General features: G+C 64.9%; 3 protein-coding genes across 3 annotated transcripts; all 3 read left to right on the top strand.

Annotated features, from left to right (window-relative positions):
* Positions 1–3818: 3818 nt before the first annotated feature.
* On the top strand, positions 3819–8008 carry DNAAF3 (dynein axonemal assembly factor 3; the record flags this gene model as incomplete). Its single annotated transcript, XM_084257054.1, has 11 exons — positions 3819–3903; positions 4175–4317; positions 4644–4737; positions 5112–5269; positions 5579–5761; positions 5835–5960; positions 6063–6185; positions 6384–6498; positions 6884–6995; positions 7158–7232; positions 7312–8008. The coding sequence occupies 11 exons, from the start codon at positions 3819–3821 to the stop codon at positions 8006–8008; spliced, it is 1911 nt and encodes a 636-aa protein (XP_084113180.1).
* An 858-nt stretch (positions 8009–8866) lies between these two features.
* Positions 8867–11669, top strand: TNNI3 (troponin I3, cardiac type; the record flags this gene model as incomplete). Its single annotated transcript, XM_084257053.1, has 7 exons — positions 8867–8877; positions 9100–9112; positions 9729–9770; positions 10021–10152; positions 10520–10609; positions 11026–11202; positions 11412–11669. 7 exons carry the CDS (start codon positions 8867–8869, stop codon positions 11505–11507), a joined length of 561 nt encoding a protein of 186 aa, XP_084113179.1. The 3' UTR covers positions 11508–11669.
* Positions 11670–13660: 1991 nt separating this feature from the next.
* Positions 13661–20898, top strand: TNNT1 (troponin T1, slow skeletal type; the record flags this gene model as incomplete). Its single annotated transcript, XM_084257052.1, has 13 exons — positions 13661–13689; positions 13777–13790; positions 14022–14066; positions 14273–14305; positions 15115–15136; positions 15823–15886; positions 16104–16220; positions 16457–16534; positions 16866–16979; positions 17165–17274; positions 18982–19072; positions 19177–19217; positions 20805–20898. 13 exons carry the CDS (start codon positions 13661–13663, stop codon positions 20848–20850), a joined length of 804 nt encoding a protein of 267 aa, XP_084113178.1. The 3' UTR covers positions 20851–20898.
* Positions 20899–21707: the final 809 nt, after the last annotated feature.

The following is a 21707-nucleotide window of genomic DNA, read 5'->3' as shown; positions in this document are numbered from 1 at the left end:
CCTGTGCCCGGTGTCATTCCTGCACTGCTCCTGGGACCAAATAAATACTCAGCAACTCTGGTGGCCTGGGCCAGGTGCTCCTTGGGGGAGGGGGAAGGAGGGAGGGGGCAGCCTCATCTCCTGGGCGCGGCAGGGCTGCCTTCGGCAAACACATGGAGGAACACTCACCTGCCCACGCACTCCTCATCCACACTCTCCCCACTCACCCACTCCTTTCCTCCCCTGAAACAACAGGGAGCGAGAAGGCTACGCAACTTCGCAGCGCGGCCAAGAGGGGTCACCCACTTACTCCTGAACTTGCCCGCTCCTTTGCCCGTGGTTTACATAGATTTTCATACCCATGTGTCGCACCCTCTGCCTCTTCCTCCCTCCCTCCCTCCCTCTCTGCCTACCTTCCAGCACTCAGCAGTCCTCCAGGTCATCTCCACGTCAGCTTTTACTGAGTGCTGGCAGCCCCCAAATAATGACGCAGACGTGGCCTCCAAGGAACTTATTCTCATCCAGGAAAGAGAGTAGTTAGGCAAAGTCTGGGAATAAAATTTCCAGAGACAGGAAGAGAGAACAAGAGCTATGCAGGTGCAACCTCCCTCTGAGCAAATTCTGCCTCCCCGGCGGACCCTCCCAACGGCGGTCACCTCAGTAGCTTCTCCCTCATCTCCTCCCAGGCGACATTTCAGGTGGCAGAAAAAAGTTCATGAAATTTGGCAGGACAGCTCTCTAAAGCAGCAGGGTGAGTAAAAATGCAAAACGCACTCCCACGTGAGAAGGAAAATAGCAGAGCACAAGCTTGCCTGTGAGCTTCCTGGCAGCTAAAGGGGAATCAGAAAAGTTGCACAGAGTATCACATCCATGAGATTGAAAAAAAGACTCCCATGGAATTCAGTGATTTCCAAGGGTGAGTGAATGGAGGGTGTGTTGATGAAGAGAGCACTATGTGGTATTGCTGTTGCTGCTACAGCTGCTGGTGGTGACCCTCACAGTAACCCCGTGAAACAGACGTGATTATTCGTCCCAGTTAACACCGAAGGAAATTGTGCATTAGGAAATTAATGAGGCCTGCTCAGGAGCACCTAGACAGGAAATGTCTCTAAATCCTGGGATTGGATCTGTTCTGAATCAGAGGATAATATTTGGCTCCTAGTTAGTGTCTCCACAAGAAAGCAGACTGCTGAGGGGTAACTACCATTACAAATGGCAATGGCGCCTGTGCTGGGAAAGTACCAGCAAGGGCTGAGGTAATTTAGGAAGGGTGGTCAGGGACAGGTCCCTGAAGACATATGTTTGGGCTGTGATTTGAATGATGAGAAGGAACAAGCCTTGCAAAGATGAGGGGAAATTCGATGGAATATTACTTGGTCATCAAAAAGCATGGAGTCCTGATTCATGGATGAACTTTGAAGACATAACTGTGAGTGCAAAGTCAGACACAGAGGCAACACACATGGGACTGCCTTTTGTGAGGTGTCCAGAAGCGACAAGTCCATTCAGATGGAACATTAAGAGTCATGGTTTCCAGAGACCTGAGAAGGAGAAATGGAGAATGACTGGTTGGTTAATGGGTTGGCTAGAAAGATCTGGAACTACCACTACAGTGGTGGTTATAGGGATGAGCGGTATTGACCTCACGGCAGGAAGCCAGGCTTCGGGATCCTGCAGACACAGGGCTGGCTGGGGAGGAACTATGATTGGCCACCCTGTTCTGCAGGGACTGCTGACCCCAGCCTTCACTTCTTTCCCAGGGCCCAGGACAGTCCCCGGGGGCAGATATGTCTCCTTGCAACCTGCCACACCCCTGCCAGCCACTAGCTGCCATCCCATTCTACAGAGCAGATAACCAAGGTGTAGAAAAGCCACTGATTGTCTAAGGTCATATAGCATGGTGGGTAGGGGAGGCAGGGGCCCCAGGTTCCTGGATACTCTGGGATGGTGCTGGGGTGACCCCAAGATGCATCTCACCTGAGTGTCTGCCCTTGTGGAATGCACAGGTAGGTTAAGTCACCTGACTTGGGCTACCCAGTCAGAAAGGGTGTAGTCCACACCAAAGGTCACACCCAGAAGCCCCCCCAAATAGTGGGAGTAGTGGGAGACACAGCATGGACTGTGGCCAGCATGTGTGGCTGCTCTGCCGGGAAGACAGCAGCAGAATGCAGAGGAATCTGGGGCCGGGAGGATGGACTGGACGTCTCCGGGGGGAGGATGAGGATGATGTTCAAGGGAGGGAACAAAAAGATACAGACACGGAGGCAAGAGAGGGGTTGGCGTGTTACCCGCCCTGGCTCTCGCCAACTTTCTGGGGCCCTGCTGTGTCGTGTGCCCAAGTCTGTGGTGAAACCTCCCCACCATGCCTGAGTTCTAACTACCAAAGTGAATACAGAGTTGAGAAGAGGGGCATCCTGGCACAGCATCGTGAAATCCTAGGGCCAGCACAAAGGCCCCAACATTTAAGGCAAAGCAAGCAAAACAAACCCCAGTAATCGAGATAAATACTATTTCAATGCAATAGTTTAAAAATATAGATTAATGAAAACAACAACAACAACAACAGGGCCTCCCTGGTGGCAAAGGGTTAAAGACACAGTGCTATCAAGCTATGGGCAGTGAAGCCACTGCAGCGCGAGTTCCATCCCTGGGCAGGGAGCTGACCCACAGGGTACAGCAGACCTCTCCTGTCTCCCCGCTGCTCCTCTCAGCAGTGGATTTCAGTCAGTCTGCCTGTTCTGTTCCCCACCCTGTCTCTGGGGAATCCTGTCACCCACCTGCACCTCTGGCCTACACCCCAGTTCCTATATGCATAAATAAACAAAAATTTAAAACAAACAAACCCCACAATGAACAAAATATTGAAAGATTAAAGACAAAATTTGACCCTGCTCTCGGACAACTGGGCCTCACCCTAATCCAGGTCTTGGATCTAATAAAACTTTATTAACAAAAAACAGGCAGGTGGCCCTTGGTCCTAGTCTGTCCGTTTTATTTTATTTTTTAATTATTGCATTAAAATCATAATTCTTTCAGACAAATAAAACGAATATAAATAACCTCAAGGACATGGATGAGAGCACAGCCATGAGGCGGTGAGTTCTGAGCATGTGTTATTCTTTCACGCCAAGCAATTGGTTGCAATTTTAGTATTTTAGTAAAAGCTCGAATTTTAAGTCACGGCTGTACCAACCAGGTCACAGAATTCCTTGGAATTTTAACAAGCCGGGGCAGGTGCTGCCGCCTCCCATGCGGGGCTGGTCCCACCTGGCGGGAGTTCTGTGTCGCAGAGCCACGGTGTCGGGGCAGGGGACAGGGAGGCCGACAGAGTCCAGCCGCCTCTGATGTGGATTCACGAGATTTCCGTCCACTTCGGCGCACGTTTGAGTCGGCCCAGGTCTCCCCATCTCAGAGATTTGGACCGCCCGGCCCCGCCCCTTCCCCGCTTGGTCGGCATGACAACCGCGTCCACAAGCCCGCCTCCCGTGCGTCCCCTCGGAGTCCCATTGGCCAAAAGTTGCGGGTGGCAGGGTCGCGCTCGCTCTCATTGGTCAGCTGGTCTCGGCGGCGCCAGCCCCTGTGCTCCCATTGGCTGATCGATCGAAAAGGGCGGGGGCTTTGGGCAGCAGTGGCGCGAGGGGGTGCGGACCGCCGCGCAGCACCCACCCAACTGGCAGGTAGCGGACGCCCCGGGAGACTTGGAAGGATGAAGTTGGGGCTGAGGGGCGGGGGGTGTCGGTGGAGGGAGGGGGCGTGGAGTCCGGGGCGTGAGAGGGGAGTGGGGCGGGCGCGGCGCACGCGAGGCTTGGGGACCCCCAGGATGTGTGTCCCGCAGGGCGATGACCACCCCGGCGGGCTCGGGCACGGGCTTCGGCTCCGTGTCGTGGTGGGGCCTGTCCCCGGCGCTGGACCTGCAGGCCGAGAGTGAGTCCCCGCTCCGGACCACGGTCATCCGACGCGGGGCTGTCCACACGGCCCGGCCGGCCGCGCTCGCGTTCTCTGAGGCCCAACGGCGGGGGCGCTGCCCCGCGCGGGCAGCCCAGGCGGCCCCCCTGCACCACGGGCCCCGGGGGCCGAGACGCGCAGCTCCCTTTGGAAGTGCAGCCGGACTGGCGGCCTTGGCGGGTCGCGGCCCTGGCGCTGGGCCGGCCGCAGGGGCCCTGCAGGTCACCAGGTGGCGGCTGTCCTCTGCCAGGTCCTCCTGCGGACCCAGGCTCTCAGGCGGACAGCGAGCGCGGGACCCCCGAGCTAGACGTGCTGCTGCTGGGCTCCGTGGATGGGCGGCACCTGCTGCGGACCCTGGCCCGGGCGGCCCTCTGGCCCCGCAGGAGGGTCAACGTGAGCTGGGGTTTGGGGTCACAGGAGGAGGACAGCCCAGGTCCCTGAGTCCTTGGAGGAGGAGGGAGCCTGGAGGCCCGGACTCTTAGGTCTGGAGCTGGGCACCCAGACTCGTGGGCCCTGGGGAGGAGGAGGCTGGGTTTGGGGACCCTTGGGTTCCAATGGGAGAAAGAGCCTCGGAACCAGGTCCTGAGTGACGGTGGGGAGGAGGGTTCAGGGCTTTGAAAGGGAAGGCCCGGACGCTCCTGTGGAAGGGGGGTGAAGTCTCCTGCTCCTGGGTCTCCCCAGGGCACAGTCCTCAGCCTGGGCCCTGTCTGTCCCTCCAGTTCTATGTGCTGGAGAATAATCTGGAAGCTGTAGCCCGACACATGCTAATTTTCAGCCTGGCGCTGGAAGAACCTGAGAAAATGGGGCTGCAAGGTCAGTTGCAGGCACCCAGGCATCTGGCCCCAGCCAGGCATCTCCCCCAGGCACCTCCCTGCCCACCCCAGGGGCTCTGGCATCGCAAGGGGACAGTTCAGCTTTTGGGTCGTCGTGCCCAATGTATCACTTGCTTACTTGTCTGGTAGCTTTAGAACCTCAGCTGTCCCCACCATCTGTCTGTCCGTCTGCCTCGCTCTCTCTGTCTCTCTCCACGCGTGTGTGTATGTGACTTGTTTTTTTAAGGCGGGGAATGTGGGAGTGGAGGCCTTGGAGGGCTGTGATTTTTCATGTGCCAGCTACCGGGATGGGAGGGGAGCTTGCGGGGCCGTGTCCGGGCTCACTCTCTGCTCCCCACCCCACCCGCGCCGCAGAGAGGAGCGAGACCTTCCTGGAGGTGTGGGGGAACGCGCTGCTGCGCCCCCCGGTGGCCGCCTTCGTGAGCGCCCAGGCCGTCGCCCTGGCGCGCCTGATCCCCGAGCCCGACCGCCTGGCGGAGCAGCTGCCCTGGCTCAGCCTGGGTGCCCTCAAGGTGCCGCCGCCCGCCCCGTCCGTCGCCGTCTGGGGTCGGGTGGCGGCGGGAAGGGGGGAAGCAGGCGGTGCCAGAGTTTGCGTCGATGGCGCCACGAAAGGGGTGGGGGCTCGAGGGTTGGGACCCCGGCTCCCCAGCCCCCACGGTGGGGTTTGCCCGGGGCGGGGGCGGCTTCTGCTCTCTGCGCCTCGGTTTCCTCGAGCGGGAAACGCGAGCCTTGCGCCGGTGCCCGGGGCGCGGGGAGGGGCAGCAGGAGCCGCGCGCCCTCACCGCCGGACCGGGCCTCTCCCCGCGGCTCTGCCGCCGCAGTTCCGCGAGCGCGACGCCCTGGAGGCCGTGTTCCGCTTCTGGGCCTCCGAGGAGAAGGGCCCCGCGGCCTTCCCCGTGAGCCGCCTCTGGGACTCGCGGCTGCGCCACTACCTGGGCTCGCGCTACGACGCCCGGCGCGGCGTCAGCGACTGGGACCTGCACATGAAGCTGCACGAGCGCGGGGTGAGCCGCCGGGCGCGGGCCGGGCGGGGGTGGGCGCGGGCCACGCGCCAGCTTCAGGGGCTCCCGCCCGCAGGCCCGAGTCATCCACACGCGCGAGTTTCGGCGCTGGAGGGACACCGGCGTCGCCTTCGAGCTCAGGGACGCGGGCGCCTACCACGTGCCCAACCGCACCCTGGCGTCGGGCCGCCTCCTGAGCCACGTGCGTATCCACCCCTGCCCGGGCCCCCGCTCCTCTCCTGGGGTTCAGGAATTGGGGTCCCCACGTCGTCCTCACCCGCCGCCTCTCTCCCTGACTGCCCAGCGAGGGGAGCGCGTGGCAGCGCGAGGGTACTGGGGGGACATCGCCACGGGGCCCTTCGTGGCCTTCGGCATCGAAGCGGATGATGAGAGCCTCTTGCGGACCAGCAACGGGCAGCCTGTCAAGGTGCGAGGGGGGACCCCCGGGGCGCGGGGAGGGGGGCAGGTAGGCGAGGCCCCGCCCCCGGCCCCGCCTCACTCAGGAGGCCCCGCCCCCCGCTTCCCCAACCCTCCAGCTCCTACCGGCCTCCGGACGCCTGCGCTGGGTGGGGGAGCCGGCCGGTGGGGGCCGCTATGCGCCTGCCACGTGCCCCCCTCCCGCCAGACTGCAGGCGAGATCACACAGCACAACGTGACGCGGCTGCTCCAGGAGGTGGCCGCCCGCCCCCGGGGCGATCCCCAGCAGGTGCCCGCGCCCCTGGACGGAAGCCCGGAGCCTGGTAGGCGGACCAAGCCCTCCCCCAAGACAGGGTGAATTATACCTCGTCCTCCACTGGAGGGTGGTGCGATGGCGGGGTAGGAATCCATTCCGCGGGAGGCGGGTGGCTGAGAACTTCCCCACGTGGTGCGGGCCGGCTCACCCTTGGCGAGACCCGGCCCCCTGGTCCCCGTGACCCTGCAGGCCTGCCGGCCCTCCGGGCGCCCTCTGCGGCCCGGGCCCTCACTCCCTTCCCCTCTCCCGGTCACAGCTGCCCGGTTTGTAAACCAGGCCGACGGCCCCTCGCTTGTCCGGGAATCTGCCCAAGAGAGAGCGGGAGAGGGTGTCAGGGCAGGAGTGCTGGCCCCAGGTCTGCGTCTGCCTAATTCCGCCGTCTTCTCCTGCAGCCGCCGCCCCGGAACTCTTCGCTGTGCGCTTCCTGCCCCTCGGCTCTGCCCAGACTCTGCACCACAAGCGCTGCTACAAGGGGCGGTTCCAGCTTCTTTATGTGGCCTGTGGGTAAGAGGATCCGGAGGAGTTACTGGCCGTCCGAGGCCTCCTCCCCCAGCCCCGGGGGCCAGGCCCGGGCCTCCTCCCCAGGCCCAGATCCCAGACCCCCGCTTCCTCCCTGAGACCCGCTGCAAGCGGGTGCGGCCCCCAGGCGCCTGTCTCTCCTGGCAGGATGGTCCATCTTCTGAGCCCCGAGCTCGGGGCCTGCGTGGCCCCGGGAGGACGCCTGGTCGTGGAGTTGGCGCGGTGAGTCTGCGGCGCGCAGAGCAGGGACCTCGGGCAGGCGCCGAGCCGGGCCGCTAACGCCGACCGCGCTGCGTTCCAGGTACCTGGTGGACCTGCGGCCCGAGCAGCTGCAGGAGTTCTCCGCCCGGGCGGCGGAGCTCGCGCAGGCAGCTGGGTTTGCCCCACTGCCCGGAGCCAAGTCCTCGGAGACCTTCTTGCGCTTCTGCAAGTCTGGGGGCTCCGCTCCGGGCCCAGTTGTGCCAGCTGCGGAGTCCTGCGCTGCGCCCGGTGGAGGCCTGGCCCCGCCCCCCGAAGCCTCGGCCCCGCCCCCGGAGGCCCACGAGGCCCCGCCTCCCGAGGGCCGGGCCCCGCCCCCCGAAGCCTCGGCCCCGCCCCCGGAGGCCCACGAGGCCCCGCCTCCCGAGGGCCGGGGCCCGCCCCCCGAAGCCTCGGCCCCGCCCCTGGAGGCCCACGAGGCCCCGCCTCCCGAGGGCCGGGGCCCGCCCCCCGAAGCCTCGGCCCCGCCCCCAGAGGCCCACGAGGCCCCGCCTCCCGAGGGCCGGGGCCCGCCCCCCGAAGCCTCGGCCCCGCCCCCGGAGGCCCACGAGGCCCCGCCTCCCGAGGGCCGGGCCCCGCCCCCTGAGCCGCTCCAGCCCACGCCGCCGTCTCCGGCCTCACCCTGCGAGGTTCTGGCTCCGCTCCCCGAGGCTTTGGCCCCGCCTGCAGAGCATCAGGCCCCCAAACCAGCGAGTCTGCAGGGACCCGCAGGGACTGAGTCCCCCACATCTGACTTCTAAACGCAGCTCCCCGGGCCTGAGCCCGCCCCTCCGATCCCCAGCTGTGCGCCCCACATTCTCGCTCAGGCCCAGAGGGGCAGCTAGCGTTTCAGACTCGGCCCTGGGAGTCCGTACTCCGCCCCTCGGAGCTCTGAATTCCGCTCCTGAGACGCCGGACCCGGCCGAGCCCCCTCCCCGGGCGGCAGGCCTCTGCGTGGCCCCTGCCCCCGGCGCCCCTTGCGGTCCCCCGGGGCCGCCACCCCGCGCGCAGTAAAGAGCTTGGGTTCTCCTCCGCGCGTCCTTGTGTCTTTCCTGCCCTCGGCGGGCTCCTGCTGCGGGGGGCAGGGGCAGGAGCGGCCGAGAGGCGCCGGACACCAGGTTTCTGCGTCCCAGGCGGGCTAGTGCCCTTCTGCCTGTGGCGGCGCGGGGCCCCCCGTCCGGACCCCGAGAACGCGCACAACTCAGCGGCTGCCAGGGGCGGGCATGGGACGGGGAAGACAAGGCCCGGTCGTCTGAGATGCTAGTCAGTGAGAGGATCCGGCCACATCCCGTCCAAGGGAGGGAGGGCTCGGGGTGCCGGCGCTCCAGTGCGGGGCAGGGCCGGATGTCCAGGTCCCCAGCGTGCAGGGGTGATCCAGCTGGAGCAGCGCCTGTCCTGGCTCACGCGCCCCTTATCTCCCCTCGTGGCAGGGGGAGGAGGCAGCGGCTGTATATTTAGTCTCGTCCTCGCCCTTGATCTCAGTGTCCCCAGGGAGGTTCGAGGAGCCCGGGTGAGACCCGAGTCTCAGGACCTTCAAGGTCACGGAGGACGCCCCCCGCGGAGGGTCCTAGAGCCCCGGCCCCCTTCGCTGCCGCCCGCTCTCCGGCCCGAGGCCCAGCATGGCGGACGAGTGAGCGCAGCCGGGAACGGGGCTCCCGAGGCTGGGGCGGCGGGAGGCGGGCGGGAGGCGGGCGGGCCATCTCCGCGCCTGAGAAGGGATGGGAGGCCGGGACAGGTCCCGGCTGCGGGCGTCAGGGGAGAGCGCGAGGGGCCAGCTTCCCGCGCCCGCGGCAGGGGCAGCTGGGGCCGGGCCCTGCGTCCGCAGTGACCCCTTCCCGGTCTCTCCCCGCAGGAGCAGAGAAGCGGTGAGCGCAGGCGCGGGCCGGACCGGCGGGGTCGCGGGGCGCCGCGGCGGCCCCGGGGCGGGAGCTGCCCGCCCAGGAGAGGGGCTGGGTGGGTGCCGGTGGTGATGAGGCCGCGCTCCCCCGCGCCGGCTCCGGTGCGTCGGCCGACCACCGCGCCGCGCCACGGAGCCGCTCGCCAAGGCGGGGGCGCGGCCGCCCGACGGCGCGACCCGGACGCGGCCTCCAGGTCCGGAGTCGGGTCGCCGCGGGACCCGCGCCCGCGAGGAGGGCGGGGCCAGAACCCTCGAAGGGGCGGGGCTCTGTCGTGGGCGGGGCCAGCCGCTGGGCCCTCGGGGGCGGGGTTCTCACGGGGCCGGGCTCTGATTGGTGAGAGCTGCCTCTGGGCGGAGTTTCGTTGCCCGCAGGACCTGTGATTGATGGGGTGGGCGGGACCTGGTCAGACCCGGAGGCCCAGATTGGCAGGTGGCGCTGAGGGGCGTGGCTTCACGGAGACGCGGCGCGGGAGTTGGAGCGGCGCCCAGGCCGAACCTGACCCGACCGGGTGGGTTCCAAAGCCTCCCGCGCTCCTCCGGAGCCACCACCTCCCTGACTCCTCCTTGCTCCCTCTCACCGGCAGAAAAAGTCCAAGATCTCCGCCTCGAGGAAGCTGCAGCTGAAGGTCAGAGGCGGCCGGGCCGCCCGGGGCCCGGGGGCGGGGTTTCGAGGCTGGGGCGGGACCGCTGGCTGCGAGTGGGCGGGGCTGGGACAGTCGGGGGGCGGGGCTTTGGAATTCTGGGCGCCCGCCTGGGTGGGGGGCGTCTCTGGGAGCCCCGGGAACCCGTCTGGAAAGGCGCAGGCGGCTGGCGTCGCGTGTCCCTGGCGCCCCGCGGTCTTCACCCCCCGCCCGCCATGAACTGCGCCCTCCGCAGACCCTGATGCTGCAGGTGGCGAAGCAGGAGCTGGAGCGGGAGGCGGAGGAGCGGCGCGGGGAGAAAGGGCGCGCTCTGAGCGCGCGGTGCGAGCCTCTGGAGTTGGCCGGGCTGGGCGTCGCCGAGCTGCAGGTATCGGACTCCTACTCCTGCCCGGCCTGCGGTCCGGGGCTCCGACTGTGCGGTCTTGCGTCTTTGGGACTCAGGCGTCGTCACCGACTGCGCCCTCCCCCAAGGACCTTGCGGCCCAAGATCCCGGTCCTTATCCTCAGGTGTTCAGACACCTCCCTGCCCTCTCCAAACCCAGAGGCCAGCTCCCCGGCCCTGATTCGTCAGACTCTTAGCACCCCGGCTCCTGGACCCCTTTCTTTGCATTTGTCCAGAGTCCAGCTCCAATGTACTCCCCTGGGATCAGTGCCCAGACCCCGTCCCTCCTCCCTCAGACCCAGGAGCCTGGGTCCCTGGTCTTCCCCACCACACCACGGCACCCCTTCTCCAGGACTTGTGCCGGCAGCTGCACGCCCGCGTGGACAAGGTGGACGAGGAGAGATACGACGTGGAGGCGAAAGTCACCAAGAACGTCTCGGAGGTGGGGGAACCGGCAGCTGGAGCCCCTTGCAGCAACTTGGGGTGGGGGGGCAGGGTCCCGAGGCTCTAGGGCCACCTGGGGGGGGGTCTGGCCAAGGAACGCTGTTCCAGGCAGAACCAGCAGCAAGTGCAAAACCCAGAGCTGGGCTGGCAGAGCGTGTTTGGGGTGGTGGCAATCGAGCTCAGGTGTGGGCAGGAACCGCCACGGGGCAGTGGTCTTCACAGGTGAGGTGGGGGAGGTCTGAGAGGGTTCCGGTTAGGGGATGAGGAGTTTGGAGTTTGTCCCGAGGTGGTGGGCGCCCTCGTGAAGGAGGGTCTTGGAGGGGCCGGGGGAGAGCTAGGAGGAGAGGGCGGAGGGGAGAGCAGGAGAGGGGGGCAGCGGAGGGCGGGGTCTCCACCTCCCCCATGGCACCCCAGATCGCAGATCTGACCCAGAAGATCTTGGATCTCCGCGGCAAGTTTAAGCGGCCCACGCTGCGGAGGGTGCGCATCTCCGCGGACGCCATGATGCAGGCGCTGCTGGGGACCCGGGCCAAGGAGTCCCTGGACCTGCGCGCCAACCTCAAGCAGGTGAAGAAGGAGGACACGGAGAAGGTGAGTGCGGCGGGCCAGGAGGGGGTGGTCGGGCCAGCCGCTGGAGCCAGCCCCAGGGCAGAAGCGCTGGAGGGACGCAGATGCCTGGGGCAAAGGGGAGGAGAGGGCTGGGGCCCAGGACCTCTTCCAGAGCCACACCTGATAGGCTCCTGGCAGGCGGGCGGGCAGGGGAGAGCAGGGGGCGCCCTGACCCCGGCCTCGCTCCCCAGGAGAACCGGGAGGTGGGAGACTGGCGCAAGAACATCGACGCGCTGAGCGGCATGGAGGGCCGCAAGAAGAAGTTCGAGGGGTCCGGCCAGGCCTGAGGAATAAAGCTTCTCTCTGGGCTGGAGCGGGTGTGCGTCTGCTCCTTGGCGGGCAGGGGGGGTGACTTGGGTACACAAGAACCAGGAGAGTCAAGGGCAGGGCGCCCCCAAAGCCACAGACTTCGGGGGATGTTCCCCACTCCCCTGCCCCAGGTGGGGGCGCACAGGGGTGCCGCAGCACGGCCCATGAACACAGACAGGGAGAGCCAGAGGCCCCGAGAGAGGGGCCGTGGTGCGAAGAAAGGGGAAGCGGAGGGCAGAGAAACGCAAAAGGAGGCCCCAAGACCCCAGGAGGGGGAAGCACAGAGGACCCCAGAAAGAGCTAGAGAGAGTCAGACCCAAGGGAGACAGGAACATACAGGCTAGGAACCTGGCCGGAGGGTGAGGATCAGGGTTAGGGTTGCAGGGAGACACCCACGGAATGCAGGGACTAAGGGGGGGGGGCACGGAGACGCCCTGCCCCACCCGACATGGGCAGAAACGGAGCAGGGTGGGGGGTGGAGGGGGAGACACTGGGCGGAGGAGCGGGGTCCCCTTGGCACCCCAGAGGACAGGTCGTGCTTGGATGGGAGGGGGGAGGCGCACAATGAAGGATCCGTGTCCTTTGGAGGTGGGGGTGTGCGGTCTCCCCCACAAGCACACCTGCTCCCCAGCTTTAGCGCCTGTTGTCACCAGAGCGGAATCTGGCGGCAGACAAAGGGGTGGGGCGGGGAGGGGGAGACAGGGAGATGGACAGAGACAGACGGGGCGTCTGAGCAGCAGGACCGACACCCACAGATGGCAAGAGATGAGACAGGGTGGGAGGGACGGACACCCAGAAAAGGGGGGCGAGGGTCCCTCTTCCCTCCGCTCAACGGGCGTTGTCTAGAGACCTACTGTGTGCGGAGCCCGGGACTCCACCCAGAGCCCCCGGGGCGGCGGCGAAGGCGGGGCCCGAGGGGGTGGGGTGGGGAGGGCGTGGCCGAGCAGCCCCGCCGCCGGGGTCGGGCTCGGGAGCGGGGATCCCCTCCCCGCTCGGGGGCGGCGCCGAGCCCGGGGCTATAAGCGCGGGGCTCCGACCCCCGCCGCCCGCGCCGCACCGCCGCCTCTGCAGACCCGACCTCAGGTAGCGGCCGCCGTCCCGGGACGGCGCCCTTGGGGAGGCCGGAGGGGCCAGGCGTGAGGGGGACTCTGGGGAGTGACGGTCTGTGCGTTTGGGAGGCGAGTCGGGACGCTGCGGCTGGAGGGTGGCGGAAGGAAGGGAAAGTATTAGGATGGGGGTCCACAGGATCTGGGGTGCTAGGATTTGGAAGTTTCAGAATGTAGCACCTTAGGACCTCGGGGGGCCGCGTCTGTGGGAATCTCAGAAATGGGGGGCAACCTGGGCTCGGGTTAACCAGGACCCGGGATGGGGCGCGGGTGCTCACGTGTTTAGAACCGAGGTCTCAGCCTCTAGGTCTCCTGGGTGGTATTAGAATTTGTAGTTCACAATTCGGGGTGTAATGAATTGGGCCTCCGAGTTTGGGTATCAAGACCCTAGGCTGTCCTGGCCCACGGTCTGGATTTCAGAATGGGGGGGGCTTAGAATCAGGATCTGTGAGGACTGGCTGGACCTTGAAACCGGGGTATCATAACTTGGGGTCTCGGGATTTGGGGGGGCTTTTAACCTGGGCACCGTGGGATGTGGGGAATTTCAGAAACTGGGGACCTAAGTATTTGGGGGTCAGGATGAGGTCAGGGGACAAAAGCGCTCTAGAGAAGTCCTGCCCCACCCCCGCCCGCCCCGCCCATGGCTGCCAGAAGGCGATGGGGGGAGACAGGTGGACGGATTCCACACACAGAGGAGGGGAGGGCTTGGGCTGGGTGGGGGTGGTGGCAGGTGTGGCTAATTCTCCACCCCCCCAAATCCCTTCTTAGATGTTCTCTCTTTCACTGTCTGCGACATCCCCCCAAAATAGCCCCTGGGAGTGGGGCAGCTATTGTCCTCGGCTGCTGTCCCGTCCAACACCTCCTAATCCCAGCTCCGGTCAGCTTCCCACAAAGCTGGGGCCAGACGAGAAGACAGCTGGGGGTGGGGGTGGGGTGCGGCCTGTGCCCAGGTTCCTTTAGGGCTCCAGCCCCTTCTCCTGCACCCCTCCCCACTCCCTTGTCCCTGGTCCTCAGGCCCCACCAGGATGTCGGACTCGGAAGACCAGGAATATGAGTGAGTGACCCCCGGGAGGGCCGGGCCTGGGCCTGGGCCGCGCGTCCTCCCGCGCCTAGAGCCCTCTCCTTCCCACCCCGTCCCCAGGGAGCAGCTGGCAGGTGAGTGGACAGCGCGCTGGCCTTAGGGGCCGAGGGACCCCCGCGGATCTTTGCCAAGGGAGCCGTTGCGGGACCTTCCCGGTGCGGGAGCCGGTGGAGCCATAAGTACCTCTCCAGGACCCTCTGCCCGCGCCCCAGGGCAGCTGAGGCCCAGAGGGGCGCCCGGCCTGAACCCTGCCGCCGCGCCCCCCGCGAAGACGCCCTGCCCGCTCTCTCTCCACCCCCCCGCAGAGGCGGAGGCCGCCGAGGAGGAGGAGGAGGAGTATGAGGAGGAAGGTGCGTGCGGGGCCGCGCCGGTCTGGAGCTGGACCCCGCAGGCCGAGGGCCCGGCCCGGCGGCGGTGGGGGCCGGGGCCGGGGCGGGCGGGGCCGGGCGGGGCCCGCGAGGCCCCCGCAGCTGCTTTCACCGCGCCCCCCTCTCTCCTCCGCCCGGCGCGGCCGCTCCCAACCCCCGTCCTGGCTTCTCCCCCGCCCCCCTCCCAGCCCCCGAGGAGCCGAAGCCGGTGGCAGAGCGAGGTAACCGCGGCTGCTTCGCTTCCCGAGATGGATTTCGCGGGCGGGGAAGACCCGGGCATCCTCGGGGCGCCCATTCCTCGAGGACTCCGGCCCCGCCCGCCCCGCCCGCCCCGCCCGCCCCGCCCGCCCCGCCCGGTCCTTTAAGCCCCGCGCGCCCGCGCGCCCTCTGGTGGCCGCGAAGGGAATCGCCCGCGGCGGCTCAACCCGATCCCTTCCTCCTCAAAAGGGCCGACCCCCAAACCCCCCCCCCCCCCCCCGGCCGACCCCCGCACCTCCCCCGGGCCGACCCCCGCATCTCCCCCGGGCCGAGGAAGGGTCGCTTGTTCGCGGAGAGGCTCCGCGCCCCTCCTTCGTCGCCCCCGACTCTGTCATCCACCCCCCCATACATTCAAAGGTTGGGGCCTGGGTTGCAGGAGGGGCTGTGCTGGGAGTCTGGATTTGCCGGTCCCCAAAGGAGCGCAGGCTGGGGACGCAGCTCCTGGGGGCCTGGATGAAGAGAGGCCTTGGGGACCCCCTGTACTGCGAGGTGTTGATGGAGGAGGGCAGGCTTCTGGGTGCAGAGAAGGAGGAGAGTCAGAGGCTCTGGACTCCCGGGTTCCTGAAAAAGTGGGAGGGGTGCCCACACCCGCTCTGAATGTGTATCTCACGTGTCACCCTCCTTCTCCTGACTTCCAGTCTTCCCGTAACTCCCCCAGCCCTTCCCTGACAGCCACAGGAGGGGAAACTGGGTTCCTGGGGGCAGAGGTCTGGGGGTGTCAGGCCCACCCCACCAACTCTCACTAATTTTCTCTTTGTGTCCCTCCCACTAGAAGAGGAGCGCCCCAAGCCAAGGTGAGATCCTAAGTGTGTCTCCTGCCCCGGGAGGTGGGCACAGAAAGGCGAGAGGGAGAGGGGAGGTTGAGGCAGAGCAAGGACAGAGTCCTCCTCGCTGCAAAGATTCCCCGGGAACCCCTCACCGCCTGGGGAGCACCGGGAACAGGGATGCAGCCCCCGGCAGCCAAGGAAGGCTTCCCAGGGGAGGCGGTGCCTGCACCCTGAGGAGGAGGCCTTGGCTGGCTGAGGGGCACAGGAGGGGCAGCGTGGACGTTGGTCATGAGTGTCCCGTGAGCTGAGGGCAAACTGGAAGGGGCTCCTGAGGGCAGGGGAGACAGCGGGGACAGAGCTGGCACAGCCAGAGAAGCGGGAGGCAAGTCAAGAGAAGACGCTGTCTTTGAAACCAAAGACAGGGAGAATTCCTGGGGAGTCCCCCCCCAAGCTTGGAGGGGCCGGGCATACAAATCAAAGGCGACTCGCAGGGGCAACTAAATTTTTCTCTAGCTGCATCTTAGAAAGCGAAACAGACAAGATCGTCAGCATGTTATGCCGCCATTACATGCGGAGCCCCTTCACTCCCGGGCACCAGTACAGGGCGGGGGACAGTGCCCACCTCACGCCCCGCCTGTCAGTCCTGCAGCTGGTGACTGGGCCCCGACGTGGCTCTGGGGTCCACACACGGTCTCTCTTCTCTTTCCAAGCAGCCGCTCCCTGGTAGCCCCACTGATCCCCCCCAAGATCCCAGAAGGGGAGCGCGTGGACTTCGACGTGAGTAACAGAGGAGCCCCATGGCATAGGGAGCGCGTGTGCAGAGCCCACCCGAGGCTCCCGCCGTGCTTGTCCACCCCCTGGTGGCTGCGCCCTGGACCACAGCCCGCCTCTGCCCCCGGCCAAGGCCGCGCGCCTGCCAGGGCGCCCCCCGCTGACGGTCGTCCGAGGCGCAGGGCGGGGGGCAGGCGGGTACCTCGCGCCCTCTGTCCGGCAGGACATCCACCGCAAGCGCATGGAGAAGGACCTGCTGGAGCTGCAGACGCTCATTGACGTGCACTTCGAGCAGCGGAAGAGGGAGGAGGAGGAGCTGATAGCGCTGAAAGAGCGCATCGTGCGTGCGCGCGGTGGCTCCCCGCATTCTGCCCTTCCCCTCGCTCCTGCGTGGGCCCTGGGCGGTGGGGGGGCTGGTTCCCCTCCGGGGCGGATCCGAGGCTGAGACTCTGGGGAACGATGGAGCCCAGTCTGTGGCCACACTCAAAAGGGCTCAACTGCTTGTGGATGGACTTTGGGGAGCGCGCAGGGCAGGGGTGGTGGTCCTGCGCCCCCTCACTTGCCTTCCTTGCCCAGGAGCGGCGCCGAGCGGAGAGAGCCGAGCAGCAGCGCTTCAGAACAGAGAAGGAGCGGGAGCGCCAGGCTAAGCTAGCGGTGACTGCACCCTCCCCTGGGTCCCGCTGCTGCTTCCCAGACGGACGTCTCTCTCCCACGGGCGAGCGACGTTCTCTGTGGTCCCAGCAAAGTCCTCGCACTGGATTACTCGGGGCGCTTTCTCTTGGGCGGGTCCAAAACTCCCACTAACCGGGCTCAGCAGAAAGAGAGCTCTGTTGGCTCATATACCTAACAAGCCTCGGTCACAGGCTGCTTCAGGCACGGCTGGATCAAGGGGCTCGGATGTAGCCTTGCGTCACGCATTGCAGCCCCTCTCTCCGGCCCTGGAGGGGGTGGGGAAGGCCTCCGAGTCAGCCCCTTCCTTCCACAGGAGGAGAAAATGCGGAAGGAGGAGGAGGAGGCCAAGAAGCGGGCTGAGGACGAAGCCAAAAAGAAGAAGGTTCTGTCTAACATGGGGGCCCACTTCGGGGGCTACCTGGTCAAGGTGAGCTCTGTCTCTGAGGCCCGAGGTCTGGCTCCCAGGGCGGACACAGCTGGGAGCCTAGACCCCTGAGTCTGAGGGAGGAGGTGCGGGGCAGGAGGGCCTGAGGGGGCTGCAGAGCGCTCTGGGCTGACAGGGGAGTCCTGGAGGACCAGTCACCCAGTCAGGGTGCTCCTTCCCTCCCTTAGGCCGAACAAAAGCGGGGCAAGCGCCAGACAGGGCGGGAAATGAAACTGCGCATCCTGTCCGATCGCAAGAAGCCTCTCAACATCGACTACATGGGGGAGGATCAGCTCCGGTAGGTGGGGCTGGAGGGGCTGGGGCTGAGCTAAGGGGACCCTCACCCTGATCGACTAGGCGGGCAGGAGCCCATGTGCACCCCGTGCTGTGTGACTCTGGGTCAGCGTCTCTCCCTCTCCGGGCCCCTGTGGCTCCTCTGGGAAATGCGTCCCTGAGGCAGGCTGGCCTTTCAGGGGTGGGGGGCAGAGACCTGTGACTCTGAGAGGTGGTGCTCTGGGCGGGCAGCCCCAGGCCTCAGGGACTGTCGGAGGCTGAGTGATTCCGGAGGGAGCTCGGGAAGGGCCCCTTGTTCACCTGAACCAACACCAAACAGGCTAGAGGGAATTTTCCGGCGAGCCTTTCCCTGGTAGGACCCCCTGCCCCCTTCCCCCCTCATGCCGGGACAGTGATAGGAAGTGGAACTCAAATTCTGAGGTCACGAGCTCGGGGCTCGGGGCCACTTCACCTCTTACTAGGTGTGCGGTCTTTGGGTTGATTCATCTTTCCGGGCCCCACTTTCCTCATTGGTAAAGGGAGCATGTGATTAGACAATCACGCCCACATTCTGAGAGGTGCCTGAGACCACGATAGAGTGGTCTCCCCTTGGAGAATGAGCAGCGCTGTGAGACAGACACATTATCTTCCTCACATTGGAGGTGAGGCTCAGAGAGGTTCAGTAAGCTTCCCAAGGCTGTACAGCCTGCGCGTGGAGGAGCTGGGATTTGAGCAAAGTCCCTGGGAGTCTGGTGAGCGGCGATGGTAATTGTTTAATGGCTGCCTCTCCGGGGCAAAATGGCCAGGTTCTCACATGTGCCCACTTCCAGGGCAGGAATCCTTCCGCATTCGTACCACCAGCGTGAGGTCACTGCTCGCCCTCCCTCAGGGCACACAATTGCAGGACTTGGCACAAAATAACAGGCAGTGGCTGTTCATCTTCCCCATTTCTTCTGTCCCTGTCCCCTGCTTCACATACCACTCATGATTTGGACCCAGTGGTATTTTTTGAGGCTCTCCAGGTACCCAAATGCTATTTATTTATTTAAGATTTATTTATTTAGACAAGAACCGGGGTACAGGCCAGATGTACGGGAGGGTGAGAGGATTCACCAGAGACAGAGCGGGGAACAGAACAGGCAGACTGAAGAAATCCACTGCTGAGGGGAGCAGCGGGGAGACAGGCGAGGTCTGCCGCGCCATGTGGTTGCTCCGCGGCCTGCGGGGAACAAACTGGCGCTGCAGAGGCTGCGGACAGCTTCACAGCATTGCGCTCAACCGCCTGAGCCACCAGGGAGGCCCCATTTCTGTTTCTTCTAAGGAAGAAAGGCAGGAGGGATATTGAGCAGGGCACCAGCCATCTCTTTCAGTTTTATTTTCCAGGTTTCTTTTGGAGAGGGATCAGGATCCCAGGGGAAGTGGCTCGACCATATGCTCAAACCAGAGACTAGAGAAGCTGGGGTTTGAACCAAAGCTTTGGTCTTAACCATGATCTCTCTTAAGGAAATGTGAAGTCTCCATATGGGACATGGACGAAATGGGCAGAGATTAAAAAACCCTTCTCTTGGACCCATTTAGGGTATTTTGCCCTCAGATATTAACCAAATGGCAGCCATCATGAAATCACACCCAAATCAGAGACTTGCTGTGTGGCTGCAGGCAGTTTCCTCAACCTCTCTGGGCCACGGGCAGGGCCTGCCTTCCCTTCATATCAGTCCTTGCGCCCTGTCAGGGAGAAGGCCCAGGAGCTGTTGGACTGGATCCATCAGCTGGAGTCAGAGAAGTTTGACCTGATGGAGAAGATGAAGCAGCAGAAATATGAGGTGAGCCTTGTCTCCACTGGAGGCCCAGGCCCAGTGGGGACAGAGCAGGCCGGGGTACCGGCTTGTTCCCCAGGATGTCCCAGCGTGTCCTCCCATCTCCACAGATCAATGTGCTATACAACCGCATCAGCCATGCCCAGAAGTTGTAAGTGAACCAGACCCACAGCATTGCACCCCACTCCTGGGCAGCCCCCGGTCTCTCCCTCCCTTGCTCTCTCCCCACCCCCCCACCCTTTCTCGGTCTCAGGCCCTCGCCCTTTCTTGGGACCTGTCTCTTCTCCATCTTTGTCCCTCATTCTCTGACCATTTTTCTCTGTCTCTTCCCTGGGGTCTCCATGTCTGTGTCTGCGACCCTCTACAGTTGTACTCAAAGGGGGTGGGTGATTTGCCCCCAGGAGATACAGTTAGGGCACCACACACACACACTACCCATGAGGCAGGTGCCAACAGCCCCTGCAAGGACGCCGGTCCCCTGCAGTGCCCAGGCCCCGCAGCGAGGCCGGGTCTGGCCGATGTCAGCAGTGCCGCCAGCTCTGAATGCACCTGCCCTTTGAACCCATGTGGGTTGGGGCACCCGAGCCCCATGCAGGAGAAAACCCTCGTGGAACTTTTGATTTCCCCAAACTTAACCTATGAGGGGTGCTCCATCCCTCAAAGTCGGCTCTGCGGATTTGGGGATTCTGCACTGCGGCTCGACTTTTGCATCTGAGGCGTCCACGAACGCCAAGCCTGGGGCAGCAAAGATCTGCAGAGCAGACGAGACTCCCGAACCGAGCTGCTCGGGCCAGCTGTGGTTTCTGTTCTTTTGCTCTGCATCCCCTTCCCTCTTCCACGCCCACTGCCCCGTTTTATCTAGGGTCTGCCTTTCACCCCACTGTGGCCTTTCTTGCCTGTTACCCTCTCAATCACTCTTCCCTTCCCCCAACCCTGGGGCTCTAAACATTGATAACACCCACAAGAGCATCTGAACTCACCCCCAAACTGCCACTTCTGTCTGCCAGTGAGGCCTCTAAATAGCAACCTCTGGGTGAGGAAGGCGTTATTTTGGGGGATGGAATTCCTGACTTGAGGCCCCGCCCTTCTCAGAAGTCAGGGGACCCCTCCTGTTACAGGGCAGGGAGAGGGGTACCCCAGAACCCCCAAACCTGCCCAGTCTAAATAGGTTCTGCTATCTGCTGCATCAAGACAAAACATACTCTAGTGTGTAAGACCTTTAATGGAAAAGAAATTTAATACAATTAGGGCACAACACAGACACGGGCAAGAGTGGAGTTTCCAAATCAAACACCTGACGTTCCCCGTCCCCTGTTGGGTAAATGTCCAGCCACACAGGGCTGGCCCAAAGCAAGGCCCCTGAGGCCGGAAAGCTGCCTCAGGTCTAAGGTCCCTCCAGGTGGGAGGAGAGGGGCGGGAGGCCCAGCACATCTGGGACAACAGGAGCAAGTTCAAAATCAAGATCAACGCTGCCAGTGTCACCTTCCCGCAGTCTCACCCACGTCTGTGTCACCCAGTGCGGGGCCAAGAAGCAAGTGCAGCTTCTTCACGCGTCTCTGCTCCATGTGCCTCCTCCAGGCTCCTCCTGTTCCCCATCCTGCTTCCTTCTCCAGGCTTCTCTCCAGCTCCCCCCCCACTTCTCTTCCCTGCTCAGCTACACCCTCCCTGGGTGGCACAGGGACCCTGGAACCTCCCCTTTCCCTGGGGGCCCCCGTTACAACCCCCTCTTCTTCTGCAGCCGGAAGGGGGCTGGGAAGGGCCGCGTTGGAGGCCGCTGGAAGTGAGGACGTGGGGTCTCGAGGCTCACGCCCAGGCGCCGCGGATGCTGGAGCGTCTGTCCTGTTTGTGGCTTGAAATAAATGTTCCCCCGCAGGCAGCCGCAGCGATCTCTGATCCTTCCTAATAAAGCGCGGCCGGCTCCAGGCGCCCAAGGTCGGGTCCCCAAGGTGGGCGCCCCAGGGTTTGCGGAGAGCTGGCGGCTCCTGCGAAGCTGAGCACTGAGCGGCCACCGAGCGCTCGGGACCTGCATCCGAGGTGCCCGCCCCAGAGAACCCCAGACACGAGCCAGCCCAGCCACGCGCCACCGCAGGCACAAAACGCGGCCGATACTGGCGAGAGTGGCCAGGCGGCCCTGGCCGCGTCCGCTCGGCCGAGTGCTGGGCACAGGGCAGGGCGGTGAGCCCCGGAGACCGTCCCCGCCTCCGTGGGGTCGCTTCCCGCCGAAGGCAGCAGGCAGCGGAATCAAAACAAGAAAACTGTGGCGCCGGGGAAGGCTGAGTTTAGCTCCAGGGCTCGGAGGCCCCTTGACGGTGGGCCAGGCAGGCCCTGCCGCACAGCTCCGGCCTGGGGCGCGGCCCGGGCTCCCCTTCCTGTGGAGGTTTTCCTCCGACGCCCCCGGCCGCAGACCGTGGAGGTGCCGGGGTTCCCGAGAGGCCCGACCGTTGCCATGGCAACGCCCGCTCAGGGACTCCACTTCCCAGCGCGCCCCGCGGCCCGGCGGGCGCCCTTCCGGGCCGCGGACTCCATTTCCCGGCGCGCCCCGGGGCGACGTGCTGACGTGCGCGCCGGGCGGGGCCGGGAGAGCCCGGGGCGGCGCGGCGCCGGGCGAGCGGCAGTTCCCGGCGGCCCCCGGGGCGGGCGG

This window comes from Talpa europaea (assembly GCF_964194135.1).
Source record: "Talpa europaea genome assembly, chromosome: 16".
Lineage (NCBI taxonomy): Eukaryota > Metazoa > Chordata > Mammalia > Eulipotyphla > Talpidae > Talpa > Talpa europaea.
Note: the sequence above shows the minus strand (reverse complement) of the source record. Positions and strands in the feature narration are given on the sequence as shown.